The sequence below is a fragment of the Nansenia antarctica genome, assembly GCF_963989245.1.
Source record: "Nansenia antarctica genome assembly, chromosome: 12".
NCBI classification, from domain to species: Eukaryota; Metazoa; Chordata; class Actinopteri; order Argentiniformes; family Microstomatidae; genus Nansenia; species Nansenia antarctica.
The window spans coordinates 18,893,332-18,910,472 of record NC_137682.1 but is presented as its reverse complement, the minus strand read 5'-3'; the positions used below and the strand labels follow the sequence as shown (position 1 = coordinate 18,910,472).

Here is a 17,141-nt window from a genome sequence, read left to right as displayed (position 1 = left end):
CTTATCTCCCCTGTCCTCCCCTAGACCAGCAGAGTTCTCCATGTGAGGAGTTCTGTTCAGTTCACACAGCACAGAAGGCTGACCCTGTAATTGTTGCTTTGCGATTGGGTTTTCGGAGAGAACTTTAAGCTACGGAACCCTGGTCGGTTGATTGAGAACAGTTCCTTATTTACACGACTCCAAGAGTGGCATTGGAATGGAATGAAAGAATTCTCAACGGTGACTTGGGCTTGAGTGTGGGTAATAAATAGAAAGGGTGCCAGGCTTGAAGTAGGGTCGTTTATCGAAACAGAAAAATTGACTGTTGAAAACAATTAGTGCTCGTAACAGTGAAACAACTGTTTTAACACTGACGTTATGAGTCATAAGGAGTCAGTCGTTTATGACACAAAGACATCAAGCTGTTTGGATGAGTTAGGTTGAATGAAGGCACTTCGATTGGATGTTATAGATATGTATGTTATTGCATTTCATCATATTGTGACCTGCACAGCATTTTGCACTACTGTTTCTACTGCAGTACGACTGGTCCCGCTGTAGTACGACTACCATCACTTTATCACATTATTACCATATTACTACTACCGGTATATTATTACTTACTTTACTTATCTTGCTATTTAATTCTATCATTGTTGATTTTGTATCCTGCTTCAATGGCAAGGCAAGGCAAGGCAAGTTTATTTGTATAGCATATTTCATATAACAACAGGGGCAATTCAAAGTGCTTTACATACATCATTATACATTCAATGCCAACGTCGAAGAACCTGAGCCTAAGAATAGTTTTTCTCTAGTGTACCTGTGCATTGGATGTAATAAAAGCAATCGTGATTGTGATAGACACATGCATCATAGTGTTTTGGTCTGGGTCCACAGGAGGAGGGCTACATGAAGGAAGTCAAGATGGCGGTGGGAATCCTAAGGAACTGCCTTTACCATAACCAGCAATGCAAAGTGAGCCCCCCCCCCCGCCTTTTAATTCCTGCTTGTAATAGGTTTTTAATGAAAGCCATTGCGCCGGTGCTGCTGTGTCTGAAATTAGATTTCACCCAAATGATTATGGCCCTGTTTATGTCGGAGGGAAGTTTATCCTCTTAACTGAAATGCCGCATCGTCTGTGTGTTGGCTGCTGCTGTTGGCTGCTGTCCATTTCATAGACGGTAATTGCTCCCATTTACTCTGTAGTTATGCTTGCGTGGGTACACCGGGGGTGAAGGTTTAATGTACTGTTTACCCTACCACTGCTTTCTATCCTTGTGGGCTTTTTTCTGCTTGGTTGGCAAAACATAAAAAACCTTTCTTGTTCTTGTTGATTACTTGTGTTTTTTGCGTCTGTCATATTGTGAGTCAGCATGTGTTTATCCTATTTGCATGTATAATAGTTAGGAAAAGACCTAATGTTGTTTGTTTTGTGTGTGTGTGTGTGTGTGTGTATGCGTGTGCGTGTGCGCATGCATGTGCGTGTGTTTGTGTGTGTGTATGCGTGTGCGTGCGTGTGCGCATGCATGTGCGTGTGTGTGTATGTGTGTGCGTATGCGTGTGCGCGTGCGTGTGTGTGTGTGTGTGTGTGTGCGTGTGTCTGTCTGTGTGTCGCTCTCCACAGGCTGTGGCCAGTGACGCCCGCCTGGCCCCTGTGCTCCACGCTCTGTGGCCCTGGCTCCTCCTGGACGACCCTGCCATGGAGGCGGCCCTGGAGCTGCTGTGTGTCTACACAGCTAACTGTCCCTCAGGTCAGTGTCTCTACACAGACAACTGTCCCTCAGGTCAGTGTCTCTACACAGACAACTGTCCCTCAGGTCAGTGTCTCTACACAGACAACTGTCCCTCAGGTCAGTGTCTCTACACAGACAACTGTCCCTCAGGTCAGTGTGTCTACACAGACAACTGTCCCTCAGGTCAGTGTCTCTACACAGACAACTGTCCCTCAGGTCAGTGTCTCTACACAGACAACTGTCCCTCAGGTCAGTGTGTCTACACAGACAACTGTCCCTCAGGTCAGTGTGTCTACACAGACAACTGTCCCTCAGGTCAGTGTGTCTACACCGCCAACTGTCCCTCAGGTCAGTGTGTCTACACAGACAACTGTCCCTCAGGTCAGTGTCTCTACACAGACAACTGTCCCTCAGGTCAGTGTCTCTACACAGACAACTGTCCCTCAGGTCAGTGTCTCTACACAGACAACTGTCCCTCAGGTCAGTGTCTCTACCTAGCCAACTGTCCCTCAGGTCAGTCTGTCTACACAACCAACTGTCCCTCAGGTCAGTGTCTCTACACCGCCAACTGTCCCTCAGGTCAGTGTGTCTACACAGCTAACTGTCCCTCAGGTCAGTGTGTCTACACAGCTAACTGTCCCTCAGGTCAGTGTGTCTACACAGACAACTGTCCCTCAAGTCAGTGTGTCTACACAGACAACTGTCCCTCAGGTCCAGTGTGTGCTTGTGTGGGTGTGTGTCAGACAGACAGTAAAGGAGTGTATGTGTCTCTGAGTGTGTGTGTTGCGTGTGTGCGTGTGTGCCAGGGTTTCCGTTAGAAAAATTTGCCGTCGGACATCGTGTCCGGGACGAATTCGATTTACCGGACAAACGTGATATATTCCGGTCATCATATTAAAATATAATAAAAAATTTTTTTTTCAAAATCATATTTCTTTTTTTCAAATCTAATATAGCTGTTTGTCGCGGTGATTACTGTTGTGTAGCGGCCTATATATGCCATTTAATGTCTATTTCTCATCCGATACGATTAGATGCGAGCTATATAATATATAATAATATAACATGATTTGACGCATGCGCGCTATGCCATGCGTCAAATCCAGCGCTGAACGGGCGCCTCACTGGGAACTGAACAGACAGCATCGATCAATGAACGGACTCCACATTACGTTAACTGAAGTTTGTTAAATTGTTTGGGATTAATGTGAGTTTTCTATTTTCTCTTTCCAGTTTTACCCTTTTTTTTAAATCAATAAAACAACGTCATTTCTATAACCAGGTCTCGCTGGTTGGGAAGGCATTTCGTTTAGCTCGGGAGTATGACAATGGGGAGAACATAACTGTTTATTGAGAAACAATTGATAGGCAGTCTGGGATACGTATATAAAGAAATACCACAATGTCTAGATGTATAACATTTTATTGAACAGTAACAGTGCAAGCATGTAGGCTTCTGGCGTGACACGGCTAGCCTAATTTCCGTTCATATGCCTTTTATCAGATAAAATAAAATAGAATAAAACTCTTTGAAAATAAATAGGCTTTAAATTAACTTGCAATGCGTATAGGCTAATTTCCGTTCGATGTTACAGCCTAGGGCTAGGCTATGCCTTTTCTCAGATAGATAGGGGATAGCCCTGTAAGCTCATACGGGTCTGTATGTCGTCCTGAAGACCGGCTGTTAGATCATATCGCTGAAGTTTGTCTCCATCTTAGTGTAAATGTTGTCCGTTTTGTTTGTTATCCTTGTTATTGTGCGATAAAGTTAAAGCGCTCCGCTTCGGGACACCATTTTCAGCTGAGCACCAAACACACACACACTCGTGTAACACTGCCCGAGAGAGAAGGACCCGCCCCCTTTAGTTAGCCTATAGCCTATAGGCTAACTAAAGGGGGCGGGTCCTTCTCTCTCGGGCAGTGTTCTGTGTGTGTGTTTGGTGCTCAGCTGAAAATGGTTAGAGGGAATTATTTTCACCGGACATTTATGTCCGACGAGTTTTCAACTTGTCGGACTTCCACTAATTTTACCGGACAAAGACCGGGAATTACCGGTTAACGGAAACCCTGGTGTGTGCGTGTGTGTGTGTGTGTTTGTTTGTCCAGCAGGCACAGTGCCTGGCCCGTGCCATTGCCTCTGGTCTGTGGTCAGGGATCTGACTGAGTCATCCATACACACACTCTCACTGAGGGCCCCATTGTCTCCTCCGACGCCAGCTCCACACCACCCTGTCCCTCTGGATAAGCCCAGCGCCGGCTAGCCTGCCCCTCACAATAGCAACAGTGTCATGGTGTGTTCTGGTAGCTGCCTTTACTGTATGTACAGTACTCTGGGCTGTGGGGGATTCAGTAGGAGAATCACAAAGCATCCCAATGTCTGCTAAAACATTGATATTCCAGTGTGTGTGTGTGTGGGGGGGGTGGTGTGTGTGAGGGGTGCTGGAACTCACGCCATGTTCAGACAAAACAAACATGGGGAAAAAGTTTTTAGTTTAGAGAATAGAGTCTAGGTTTGTATGCAGGAGTGAGCAGTAGACTAGTATTTGCTGCTAGTGTCTTTCGTGTGTGTGTGTGTGTGTGTGTGTGTGTGCGTGTGTATGTGTGTGTGTGTGAGAAAGTACGCGCTAGAGGGCTTTGAGGTCAGTGAAGCCGTGCCGTAAGCATAAGACACAGGAAGCTGCATGTCGCACCTGTGCCCTAAGATGCCACCGGTGTGAAGTGGGTGTGTGTGAGCGCATGTGTATTGTGTAATCCTAGATATAAAACAATAGTTTTGTTCTGTGTAAGTTATGTATTTTCCATCCAACACGCTCTCGCTGTCCAACCTATCGCCGTGAAGGCAATACCAATCAGTCCTGTCAAGCACAACATTTCCTAAAGGTTAGCCTAACAGCAGACGTGGCTACTGGCTTCAGATTATACCATACCCCCCACCCCCCCGCCAACCCCTCAGGCGGCCATCTCCACTCCTCCATACACTTGAGTTCACCATCCATTCCTTATTAGAGCCTTCTCAGGCCTGGTCTCACGATGACGTTCATCAGACTGGTTGACAGGCATTAAGAGAATACCTTTAGGCTATGACTTTCATCCTTAACAACCATCATTGGATTTGCTAAGGGTGTTCCTGGCAAGGCTGAGACCTCCTTTCTAATTAGCTCTGTCAGTCAGTAAGCCTGCTATGTGTAATTCATATGTTGTTCTGTCTTCTGTGTGGCGCAACAGGGTGGTCTGCAAGGCTAGCGTAGCTTGGCGGTTTAGAGGAGTTTAGTTCCTGTTGTGTGTGTGTGTGTGTGTGTGTGTGTGTGTGTGTGTCGTGTGTGTGCGTGTGTGTGTGTGTGTGTGTGTGCGTGCTTAGCACGATAACCGCTGTAGGGTCAGAGACGGAAAAAGGAACTGATGCACACTCTAGAGACACTGGAGTGTTGTGGTTAATGTGTGTGTGTGTGTGTGTGAGTGTTGTGGTTAATGTGTGTGTTTTCTCACTCCGCCGTTCCTCGAGTCTTTATTTAAACACATTTACAACATTATTCAGATCTTAAAGACGCGGCGGCTGAAGGATTCTGTCGAAAAGCGGTCTGTGTAGAATCCTCAGAAGTAATGCGTGTCAATTCTAGTACCTAAAATTGACTACAGAGTGGTAACACTTCTTTTCATGTTCAGTCTCGGTCTCGGTCCATCCGAGAACTGATTTGCGGAGAGTTATGATGCTTCTCCTCTCCAGAATGTGACGGTTAGGCTTTGGATGGTGCATGAAAACACACCTCTGAGATTATATATATATGAGCAGGAGGGAAACCAGGGCTTCATCAGCCAGTGCACTCACTCTTTAAACTGTTTACGAATGCTCTTACAGCTGGCCCTGTGCCTTAGTGCACACTGTTCACTGTTTATGGTAGTGTGTCTCCTCCTCTTCCTCCTCCTCATGATCCTAATTCTCTTCCTCTTCCTCCTCCTCCTCCTCCTCTTCCTCTTCCATCTCCTCATGATCCTAATTCTCTTCCTCTTCCTCCTCCTCTTCCATCTCCTCATGATCCTCATTCTCTTCTTTCTCCTCCTCCTCTTCCTCTTCCTCTTCCTCCTCTTCCTCCTCCTCTTCCATCTCCTCATGATCGTCATTCTCTTCTTCCTCCCCCTCTTCTTCCTCTCCCCCAGCGTGCAGCTCCATATGCTGTGGTGGTCCAGGTGTGGCCCCTGGTCCCCGAGGACCCCCTGGTGGCTCCCTCATGCACTGCATCATGAAACTGGCCTCTGGGCTGGCCCCCGACAACAGCCCCGTCCAGCAGCTGGCCTTCTCCCTGCTAGCCAACCTGGCCGCCTCCCGCGACTGCAAGGGCGTCCTGCAGAAGGTAACGGGCCACGGTACCCCCCAGTCTCATCTGACCCTACCGTGTTAGAACACTGAAGAGGGTCTGGCAGGTTTTAAAACAGGGGGGCTGTGGGTTTTCTTTTACAGGAACACTTTTTTGTTTAGAACGGGTGGTTCTGACAGTAAACCAGTACCCAACCCCCCGCCCCCCCACTTTCACTCTCAGGTCTCCTTTTTTGTTTCACTTTCTCAAAAAGCGTACAGCACTTTTTTCCCAAACCCCCCCCGCCCGCCCCCCCACTTTTCATTCTCAGGTCTCCTCCTTCTCTGTTTCACTTTCTCAAAAGCATCTTTTTTTGTTTTTGTTTTTTACTCCCAACAACTTCCTCCAGAGTAACTTCCTGCAGGCGTTCCTGTCCGTGCCCGTCCCTAAGGCGGGGGGTAAACCCGGCGGTGGTAAGGCAGGTTCTGCTGGGGGTCTGCTGGGCCTGTGGCTGAGGCTGCTGGTGAACATGTCGTTCGGGGAGGACGGCCAGCAGTGCATCCTCCGGCTGAGCGGAGCCCTGGACCTCTTGGCGGACCTGGCGCAGCACCACCACCACCGCCGCCACGCCAACAAGCCCGCCGCAGACGCCCTCCTCATCCTCCACAACGTCTGCTTCTGCTCGGCCAACAAGCCCCGCGTCCTCGCCAGTGGTAGGGACTGGGGGAGAGAGAGAGAGGGGGGGGTGGGAAGAGGAGAGTGAGAGAGAGAGGGGCGGTGGGAAGAGGAGAGTGAGAGAGAGAGGGGGGGGGTGGGAAGAGGAGAGAGAGAGAGAGAGGGGCGGTGGGAAGAGGAGAGAGAGAGAGAGGGGGGGTGGGAAGAAGAGAGAGAGAGAGAGGGGGGGTGGGAAGAGGAGAGTGAGAGAGAGAGGGGGGGTGGGAAGAGGAGAGAGAGAGAGAGAGAGAGAGAGAGAGAGAGAGAGAGAGAGAGAGAGAGAGAGAGAGAGAGAGAGAGAGAGAGAGAGAGAGAGAGAGAGGGGGGGGGGGGGGGGGGGGTGGGAAGAGGACGGAGAGAGAGAGAGAGGGGGGGGAGTGAGAGAGAGAGCTGTTTGAACAAGCTCAGTGTTACTTTATACAAGGTAGTGTGGGAGGGAGGAGGGGGCGGGGGGGAGTCTGCTCTAGTTCCTAGTTCCTATCATTGCACGTACCAAGCTCACTGCAAATGTCATCAGATGACATCTTTGGAGGGGCTTCTTTGAAATCATATTGTCACTGTTTTCCATCGCCCCGCAGGCAGTGTGTTTGATTATGTGAACTTATAGAGTGGGAGTTTTGATATGAATTGGTTTCCATTTGATTGTCGTGGAACTGAGATGCTCTCACAGGAAATGATCTCTGTGTGTGTGCATGTCTGAAAAGCCAGCCACAAATACAGTAGATAATATTCTCACACACTCAAACCTGCTTTTCATTTGTCAACAAACTGTCATTGTATCAAAGGACAATACTGTATGAAATAAGAAATAAGAAATGTGATTTGTCTCTTGCTATCTGACTACAGATGGGTAACAATTGATTTGATAGTATTGAACATTTAATATATATATATGATACATATCATTATATGTATCATGTGTTTTAATGTGTATTGTGTACAGTGTGTGTTTGATGTTGTGTATGTGGTGTCCTGCGTGTCTGTTCATTGCAGACAAGGCAATGAAGGTGTTGCTGTCCTGTCTGGAGAGTAGAGGGACAGAAATCCGCTCTATCGGAGCCTCTGCATTATGCGCCCTTCTCTACAACTACCAAAAGGTACACACACACACACACACACACACACACACACACACACACACACACACACACACACACTGGGCCTTCGTAGAGCTAAGAGATGGTCCCATTAAAAAGGTATGTCTAACCTGTCTTTGTCATTCCTCCTCAAAGGCCAAGACCACTTTGAAGTGTCCTTCTGTTAGACTCAGAGTTGATGAGGCGTATGTGGCAGCCAAGAAAGGTATGCATTTATTCACTTTGATTATCACAGCCTTGTCCTCACACTCATAAGATCTCATAAGATGAACATGTTTGACGTATCCGATTGTTCATGTGCTGTTTATGTTTTATTGAGACTGTTTATTGAGACGGAAAGAAATTGACTTTTTGACTGTGTGTGTGTGTGTGTGTGTGTGTGTGTGTGTTCGTGCGTGCGCATGCGTGTGTGTGCACCTGTCTTTTCCCCTCAGATGCCGAGCAAAAACATGAGCCCATGAACACACACCTGTTGAAGTGCCTAGATAACTTAAGTCAGATGTTGAATAACTGACACCATGTGCCCTTATTTATACTCTATATGAATTGATTAGATATTTTTTCTAAAATTACTTTTAGAATATTTCTCTATTTTTGTGAACATCTGACTGTATTGTATATTATTTATATGCTTTGTATTTAATATTTTGTATAGTTTTTTTTTTTAAACAAATATTTTTGTACATTTTTGTTATAATTGAATCAGGCAATTAAAGTAAGTGATGGATTTTGACATGTGACTGTTGCACTGCACTGATTTATCCACATTTCACCATATTGCACATAATTACTGACATTTCATACTCCTAGATATAACCCTAGAATAGGTACTGTAAGGCTGTCCTCTCTAAATGTGTCTCATTTAGGAAAGGATGTCATTTTAGCAGCCAGCTCATCAACAGCAGCTACTCTGAGGCTGGAAAAAGGAGATAAGGGTTGTGGCATTCACCCCAAGACCACATTTCACTCAAAGCCAGGGCCCAGCCAGTGCTACGGCTGTAGAAATGCATTCCTTGAGGCTAAACTATCCTGTTAGTTATGCCGCAACACTTCACTACAAGTTGTGGTAATAATTGTAGTTACATTTCAACTCCTTGGATGACTCAGAATATTATTTCTCAACCGTAACTGCAAATAGGCTACAGTATATACAAGTGGTGGAATTCTAATGGTAAAATTATGTTTTGAATACAGTATATATAGCCACTTGAATTGTAATCGTGTAGTTACCGTACATGTGATTACTGTACTTGATGTAGTACATGATGTTACTGTAGCCTACATTTCCAGTTGCATACTATGATCTGCTACTGTTCTAACATTCCCAGCACACATACAGAGAACACAGAAGAGAGTCTTGGTGGCACCTCTGTAGGGAATTCTAAACGAGGCCAGCAGCCACTACACACAGCAACTCTTCTGGTAAGGCTTTAGCATAAGCTAGCCACCCACCGGCTAGCCCTGCTCATAAAGTGTCCCTCTGTGTCAGGATGAGCTAAACAGTGGGTTAGCATGAAGTGTCCCCCAGTAGCTGAAGTGTTTCTGTGTAGGCAGAGAGCAAAGCAGGAAGTGGTTACTTGGTGCCTCTCCACTCATCTCATCAATGCAGCTTTCATTCTCTCTCAGTGGGGCAAGATGGAAGCTGTACAAAAGGACCACTGGTACTTCATGGTACTCCTTATCATTCTCTCTCTTCTCGAAGGTATGGTAATGGTGTTTTTTGGTGTTTTTCGAAAGAAATGTTGCTCGGTAAAGAAGTGATTTTGTGTTCTGATAGTCAACTTAGTGGTTTAGTTTCAAAATGATCATACACTAGGGATTTGTCGGTGGTTCAAATGTGAACTCACAATAGTCAAAGGTCTCAGTGATTACCGACTGGATGATTGATTTAATTCTTCTACAATTGTCTAACATAAGATTCTTTTCAAACTATGTGAAGTGCCCTCCTTCTTAATCTGTCAAATGTTGGGCAGTACTTCTTTTTACATCTTTTTAATGAGAGGAACTAGCCTCTATCTCTAGCATCGTGTTGAGAGAGGGGGCTTCTCAAACACTCATTTTACTCTCCGGCCCTGGAGAGCAAGTCCATCATCATTAGTCAGTCTAGAGGAGCTCTGGGGCTCAAGGCTCCCTTATTACTGAAACAGGACCAACAGTCTAACCAAGACACTTCTCGAAAACCTGTGAGGACACGTCCCTGGGGGGAGAAGTCGGACTTGTGATTAGTTGTCAGTGAGTTCTGATCGAAAGGCTGGAAGAAGTGTTTTATCACTTTGCTCTTGTAATTTTTTGTTTGTGTGGGCTTAAATTAGCCTAATTAGGAGCACCTAAGGGGATAGGATTATAGCAGCAAAGACTGTGATGACAGCTTCATCTTCCAGTAGAACACACTCAGAAATGTTACGGCTTCTTTCTACATCAAGCAAACAGCTACATCAATAATCCATCCAGTGGTGAACGTTTCACAAACCCTTTAAAAAAAATGTTGATTTATCTGAAGATGCATTTGTCTGTTGTGAAGAAGATTGTGTTTTCGTTCCAAACGAACTGACCTGGTAAATTAAAAGGAGACGGATCAGGGATTGAATAAATGAGATAAGTAAGATGGTGTCGGCTTTGTACACACCATTATGCCTGTGTTAAATGAACTTAATCTGCAGATAAATGTTGAGTTAATGAATGAGTACATCGAAATCAATAATCTTCTATCTGCTGTTGTCTAGTGTCTAGTGCGCAACAGAGAGAGACTGTCACTACAGTGAGGCTGGAAGAGGGGATGGTTCTAGAATGCCTGTGTCCCTGGGACGGGAACCTCAGCATGGTCTCCTGGACCAAAGTCCCCGATAAGACACCTGTCGCCGTGTACCATCCGGAGTACGGCGTGTCCTTGTTCGAGCTGTACCGCGAGAGGATAGCGTTCCTGAAGACCACGCCCATGGACGGCAGCATAACCCTCAGTAACATCACCCAGGAGGACGTAGGGCTGTACCACTGCTCGGTACAGACCTTCCCCAAGGGCCCGTGGACCAGAGACATCCTAGTGGAGGACTCGGGTACTGCAGGGGACATTATCTGTTCATTAGGGCTGGCTAGTCATTCACAATATGTCTTTAATGTGTTGTTGCTAATGTAAGTGGGGGGGGGGGGGGGGGGGAATTGAAATGAACAATGGCCAACTGATTTGACAACACTGATTGGTAAACAGTAAATATTATGCCACATCGGCATTTTCTATTTCATTTGACCACCACCTCTCTATTCTGTTTTCTTTTTTTCTTTTCTCTCAGATGTCACAGAAAAGATTGACATTCACGTCACGGTACCAGAACCGGAGGTGATCGAGGTGGACACGGAGCTGTTCGCCGAGAGAACCGACAACCTGACCATCACCTGCAACCATGAACACAACGGGACCGTGTACCAGGTCGTCCTGGAGAAGCTGGCTCACGGTCACGGTCAAGGAGGCGGCGGCGGTGGTGGTGTGGGTATCATGGCGGTGTGCAAAGTGGTGGACGGGGGGCTGGTGGGGGAGGACTACACCCTGAGAGGGAAGGTCAACTGTTCAGACAGCCTGGAGGTCAGCCTGCATCTGACCAACGTGGTGGAGGAGGACAGGGGGCTCTACCGCTGCCACTTCAGCACCGACGCTGGGCTGCAGACCACCACTGTGCTGCTCACTGTACCCAGCCCAGGTACACCCAGCCCAGGTACACCCAGCCCAGGTACACTCACTCATATGGACCTATTGCTAAGCCCCGCCCCCCTTTGAAAACTCAGACAAATAAACAACGCCTCACTGACAGTGACTGACTGACCGACCCTGACTGAATGACATTCAATGACTTACAATGGCGGGAGTTGGCAAATTTCTGATTTCTTGATTTACCACAGCAAGTAATAGACATGTTTTTTTTTGTTTTTTTTAAAGATGACAAGAATATTTAATCTAGAAGCTTTTTACCATCAGATATTAGCGAGTTGTTTGTCCGAGTTTTCTGCCTGTAGCGACTTTTGCTGTGATATGATTGGACAATTTCTATTTTGGGGGCGTGGCTTAGCGATAGGTCCATTGTATCGACCTCGTCAAAGGGGACGGGTCAGGCTCACTGTCCTCAGCCAGGGTGAGAGATTACTCACTATAGCCAGCTCTCGGTGAGAGATTAGACCCTCTATAGCCAGCTCTAGGTGAGAGATCAGACCCTCTATAGCCAGCTCTCGGTGAGAGATTAGACCCTCTATAGCCAGCTCTAGGTGAGAGCGCAGAGGTGAAACATAGCATACTGTCTCTATGCAAGATGAGGGAAGACCAGGCTCTAATGTAGGGGTGAGCAGGGGGCCATATAGCCTGCTGGGCATTTCCTTAACAAACTCAGGGCTGGAAAAAGCCTGGAAAGTGTGCAGTCCTATTTGTCACACCACCCTCTAGAGTCAATGTAATATTAATGTAATATTAATTAAAATATGTTTAATTTACCTGCTGGCTGAAAACACTCTGAAAACCTTAAACTATGTGCTCCTGGCACAAAACACCCCCTCACACATACTATTCATCTAGAGAGTGGGACTTACAATGCACCTGCAACAACCACAGGCAGCTTTTACCACATCCTATGACTGTGTGGCTCTGAAGTTGAACTCTTAATGTAGGCTGAGGTGTATGTGTGTGTAGCCTGCCTGAATGTGTGTTAGTGTAAATCTCCAGAGTCCCCAGTCCAGTTTCAAAACTTCTGGAACAGAATGATTCTTTTTTTTGCTATCCAGGATCAGATTTGGTGGGCTGGTTTCCCCAGTACTACTTAGAATTCTGATCCAGATTAAACATTTTTCTGTACAAGGCCCTGAGATTGTTCAACTAGTCCTAAATCATGAGCATAACGATATATGATATCTATTAGACAGATACAACACTCTAGTCTAAAGTCATCTGTTAGACAAATGTATATTCACAACCCAGTTTGGAGCTGTGACCCAGAACTCATTTGGGAAGACCCACTGCTGAGTCCTGACCCACCTTATGGGAAGCATTGTCTTAGTGCAGAGAAGCCCTACACGCTTATCACATTGTGTTACTTGGAGCCTTAAAATATCAGTGCATTTTAGTTTGGATTTTAGTTTTAACTGATCTACACAGTTTACTTTACTAATTAATAACCAAAATGTCTTGTGTGAAATTATTGTATTATTTATTTATCTCTGAAATATTGTAGAGGTGTAGATGTGCCGCTGAGGCTAATGAGACTTTAAATATTAAGTTTAAGGAGAAAACTTTTCGTGGGTCACCAACATTCCGGTCAATCCTCAAAATAGGCCTATATGACCGAAGCCTGATCAAAACCATTTCTGAAAAAGCAAGACTTTGCATTCCCATCATTTGAGTGAAACATTTTGCTTTAAGCTTTAAATCATAGTAAGATGTAACAATGTGCATCATCCCTATCTTAAATAATGATGATGGCAGTATCCAGGTTTGGGGGATGGATGCTATCAGTGTCTTATGATCGCAAGGTTGGCAGATCGGCGGTTTGACCCCCGGCTGGCCACATGTCGAAGTGTCCTTCGGGGGCAAGATACTTAACCCCAAATTGCTCCCAATGAGCGGGCCTGCGCATTGCATGGTAGCTTGTCGCCATTGATGTGTGAATGGGTGAATGAGAGGCCATTGTAAAGCACTTTGGAATAAGGCTGTTCACTGTTACATATATATAAGTCAGTCCATTTAGGATCTAGAGGGAAATGGATACAGTGAGGTCAAAGCCTAACGGGTGAACCTGCAACAGTAAGAGAGAAACCTTACCATTGGGGTCAGTGGCGGACTCAGGCTGTTTGAAGGACCGGGGCGAAAAGAAAAAAAGGGCACCTACTGCACAACATGGGACCCCGTCAGTGCACATGGTCAAGTTTAGACCATTGGAAGGGCAGCCATTAGCGCACATCCTCTAATTTTGCCACTCAAAAGGGCACTTTAGTGCGACGTTTTTCAACTGTGGGGGCACATGGTCAAGTTTAGACCATTGGAGGGGCACCAATAGGGCACGTCCACTCATTTTCGCCACTCAAAAGGGCACTTAAGAGAGACGCCCCCCCTGCCCCCCTGAGTCCGCCAGTGATTGTGGTATTTAGTCACTCTTCAGTTAGACAAACACACAAGCACAAATCCAAAGCTACACCGGGCTGGCTTGACATAAAGAGAGTGAATTACCGTGAGTGTCCCCATTTACAGTTGGAATATAAACCACTTTAAAAATCTGAGACAAGAACATTACTGTCCATCAACACACACCCCCATGACAAAAGCTTGGGCAATTCACCAAGAAGAATCGGTGAATATTGCCTAGTGTAGTCGGGTGTGCAACGTTAATAGAGACTTATCTGAAACAGTCTCAACGCTGTAATTGCTCACAAAGGAGCTTTTCAACAAGTCCTGACTAATTTCAGGCTCCAGTGGAAACCAAAGAAAAACAATAGAGGCCCCTGTATCTAATGTTGTCTTGTTGTGTTGTCTGTTTGTTTTCCCTCGCAGGTGAATTCAGCCTGTCTCCGTATCTGATCTACATCTGTGTGGGCGGTGGAGTGGCAGGACTGGTGCTGCTACTCTCTGTCACGCTACTACTGGTTGGGTGGCACAGGTACGACTCTCTGAACACGACAGCATAGGGATGACGCACTAGGCTCCCCTCACTGCTAACGCCGTCATTTGTGAGACATGATTAGTCCTTATATAATGTCAACCGTATATCAGTCTTCATCAGTTAACGCCCTGGGTTCAGTGTTGGATTTGTGAAACTGATATTGCATAATACATTAGTCATCGTAGTCAGAGTTAAATAGGCTACCGGAGCTTCACTCATTTGTGAGGAAGAATATTTTCGCTGTGATATTCCATTCCATTTCCTCCTTCCCTCCCTCCCTCCCTCTCTCCCTCCCTCCTCCGCACCATCTGTATGCAAGGTGGCCCAGGAGCACTCTCAGGGAGTTCCGTTTGTACCGTGTACTTTCATTGTGTTCTCTTTGTGAGAAGGTGAACGTGGAAGTGCTGTACTTACAGAGAGAGGAGCTGTATGATGAGCTGATCATATCGTAGCTCCGATGCACAGTTCACTGATCAAAATGCTGAAATCCTTCTTCTTACCTTGAATTAAACGCTGTAAAACACCTGTTTATTCCTGAACTGGACTGTACACCTCTGGCCCAACATAACTAGTTATCCTACCCCTCTGTCTGTCTGTCTGTCTGTCTGTCTGTCTGTAAGAAGGAAGAAGAAGAGGAGAGAGGAATACAGAGTTAAACTGCATCCAGCATCCAGAAGGGTGAATATGTTATTCCCTATTAATAACTTAAGCATCTGTATTTACATATATTATATTAAAATCTTGCATGGAAAATATACTAATTGCTTATGCAATTAAAAATGTTTTTTTTAAAGCATTTGGAGTGGACTGATGATACGATTCCTTTAGGCCCGTTGTATGCTCTTAACATCCCCAATGTCTAACATCTCTAATGTCTTTGTAGCCGCCCAACCCCTATGAAAACATCCCCATCTATGACAACATGAGGAAGGGCACCAAGCAGCGAGGGGAAAGCCCGGTGTACGCCAACATACAGACTAAACACCAACACAATAGGAGCCAGAGATAAGAATCACTATGTTATGAACATCTGATATTTATTATGCTGTTACAGAACAGTGCTCTCTGACACTAAGAGTCAGGGGTACAATACCGTATATGAATCCAACACTTATAGCCGTACAACAATATCAACGGTAGAACAGAAACTACACTTGTTATGCTTACAAATAGTTGTCTTCATGGACAAATAGAAACAAATGTGTTTCTTCTAAGGAGAGTGCACTGTGTTGGGTTGTGTGTGGGTAATGCTGTAGAAGAGTAGATTGAGAGTAATATCTTTACTGTATGTTACCCAAGGAGCCTTTCTATCTGTGTACGACTCCACTCTCCCTGCATACTGGAATCCCCTGAAGCAGTCCACGTATTGTTTGTTCCACTTATTGTTTGTTTTGTTGTGTGCTACTAATCAAATGTAATGTGTTTTGTGCAATTAACCGCAAGATACGTCAGGAAATGTTTTCCATGTAAAACTGCATGAAATGCAAAAATAACAGTAACTCACAAATGCAGATAATTTATAATCCTAATTTTGGATACATCCCCCATGGTTTCCATGCAAAGTCTGACAATGGTGCCTAACTCAACTATCTGGCAAAGAACCAACCAATTATACTGTACCATCCCCTAAGACTGTTATCTTTCCTGTAGTAATGTAGTGTCCTATGAGATCATCATGGAATTGCACTGATGCCAAATCACCAAAGTATAATAGACCGTGAATGGAAACCTAATTGTAGTAGGGCCGACAGTACTGTCTGTATCTCGGCTATAGATCAAAGAGTTATTATGTCTCAGTCTAGACGTATACAGACTGTTAGATAACATCAAAGGATGTGATGTTACATTTGTATTCTCCCTCGGTATTGTTTGCGATAATGCCATTCTATTCATAGCTGCGGTAAAGGGAGTCATAATATCAGTGATGTTGATCAATGAGGAGAGGTACATTCTATGCTATCCATCTCTATAGAAATGGAGGCAGTGGCACAGGGAGTGACAGACGTGTCGGGCCCTCAGAGAAGAAGAGGAAGTAAGAAGGAAGAGGAACAGAGGAATAATGGACAATGCACATTCGGCATACAGGGTTTTAGGGCTAATGCGGTGAAGAAAAAAGAAAAGAAAAAAACGTAGCCGCTTAGGAGGTGTGTCTGACATATTACTGCTATTTCAAGGCCAGATTTTTCAGCGCACTTGACCTGTTTATTGGCATGAACACCCCTACATTTACCGCTACTGAGCACAGACGAGACAGCTCTCCAGTGTGGTGTTTTTTTCACCTGGTACCGCCGACACAAATATGCCAATGTGGCTGCGTTTGGACTTGCATCTATTTTGTGCTGGCTGAAAATAGAGCCCTTAATATAATGCCTTCATGTCTCATGGTACAATAGGTGCTGATGTGTTTCTCTGTGATTTTAACGACTTCATGTGGACTAAATAAAATATACTGTGATATACTACAATGTGTATGTTTGTGTGTGCGTGCGTGTGTGCGTGCGTGTGTGTGTGTACGCGTGTGTATGTGTGAATTAATATTATTCTGATGCACAGCTTGTTAGATATGGCTTATCTGTGTGTGTGTGTGTATGTGTGAATTAATATTATTCCGATGCACAGCTTGTTAGATATGGCTTACGGCCTGTTGAAAGTGTTGCTGTAAGGTAGGCCAATAGGCAATACAGCATCACACTA

At 45.4% G+C, this 17,141-nt stretch overlaps 2 protein-coding genes across 2 annotated transcripts in view; both read left to right on the top strand.

Moving 5' to 3' along the window:
* The window catches only part of rttn (rotatin), a gene marked incomplete at both ends in the record, with an annotated part of 56,946 nt that extends 47,634 nt beyond the window's left edge, over positions 1–9,312 (top strand). Inside the window, 7 exons of the mRNA XM_080543615.1 lie at positions 880–957; positions 1,607–1,733; positions 5,871–6,064; positions 6,417–6,720; positions 7,715–7,818; positions 7,954–8,023; positions 9,308–9,312. Coding sequence (XP_080399741.1) covers positions 880–957; positions 1,607–1,733; positions 5,871–6,064; positions 6,417–6,720; positions 7,715–7,818; positions 7,954–8,023; positions 9,308–9,312 — 882 coding nt within the window. The remainder of the gene's footprint in view (positions 1–879; positions 958–1,606; positions 1,734–5,870; positions 6,065–6,416; positions 6,721–7,714; positions 7,819–7,953; positions 8,024–9,307) is intronic.
* A 141-nt stretch (positions 9,313–9,453) lies between these two features.
* cd226 (CD226 molecule) lies at positions 9,454–15,456 on the top strand (the record flags this gene model as incomplete). Its single annotated transcript, XM_080543614.1, has 5 exons — positions 9,454–9,520; positions 10,542–10,871; positions 11,106–11,510; positions 14,339–14,430; positions 15,331–15,456. The coding sequence occupies 5 exons, from the start codon at positions 9,454–9,456 to the stop codon at positions 15,454–15,456; spliced, it is 1,020 nt and encodes a 339-aa protein (XP_080399740.1).
* Between the last annotated feature and the right edge of the window lie 1,685 nt (positions 15,457–17,141).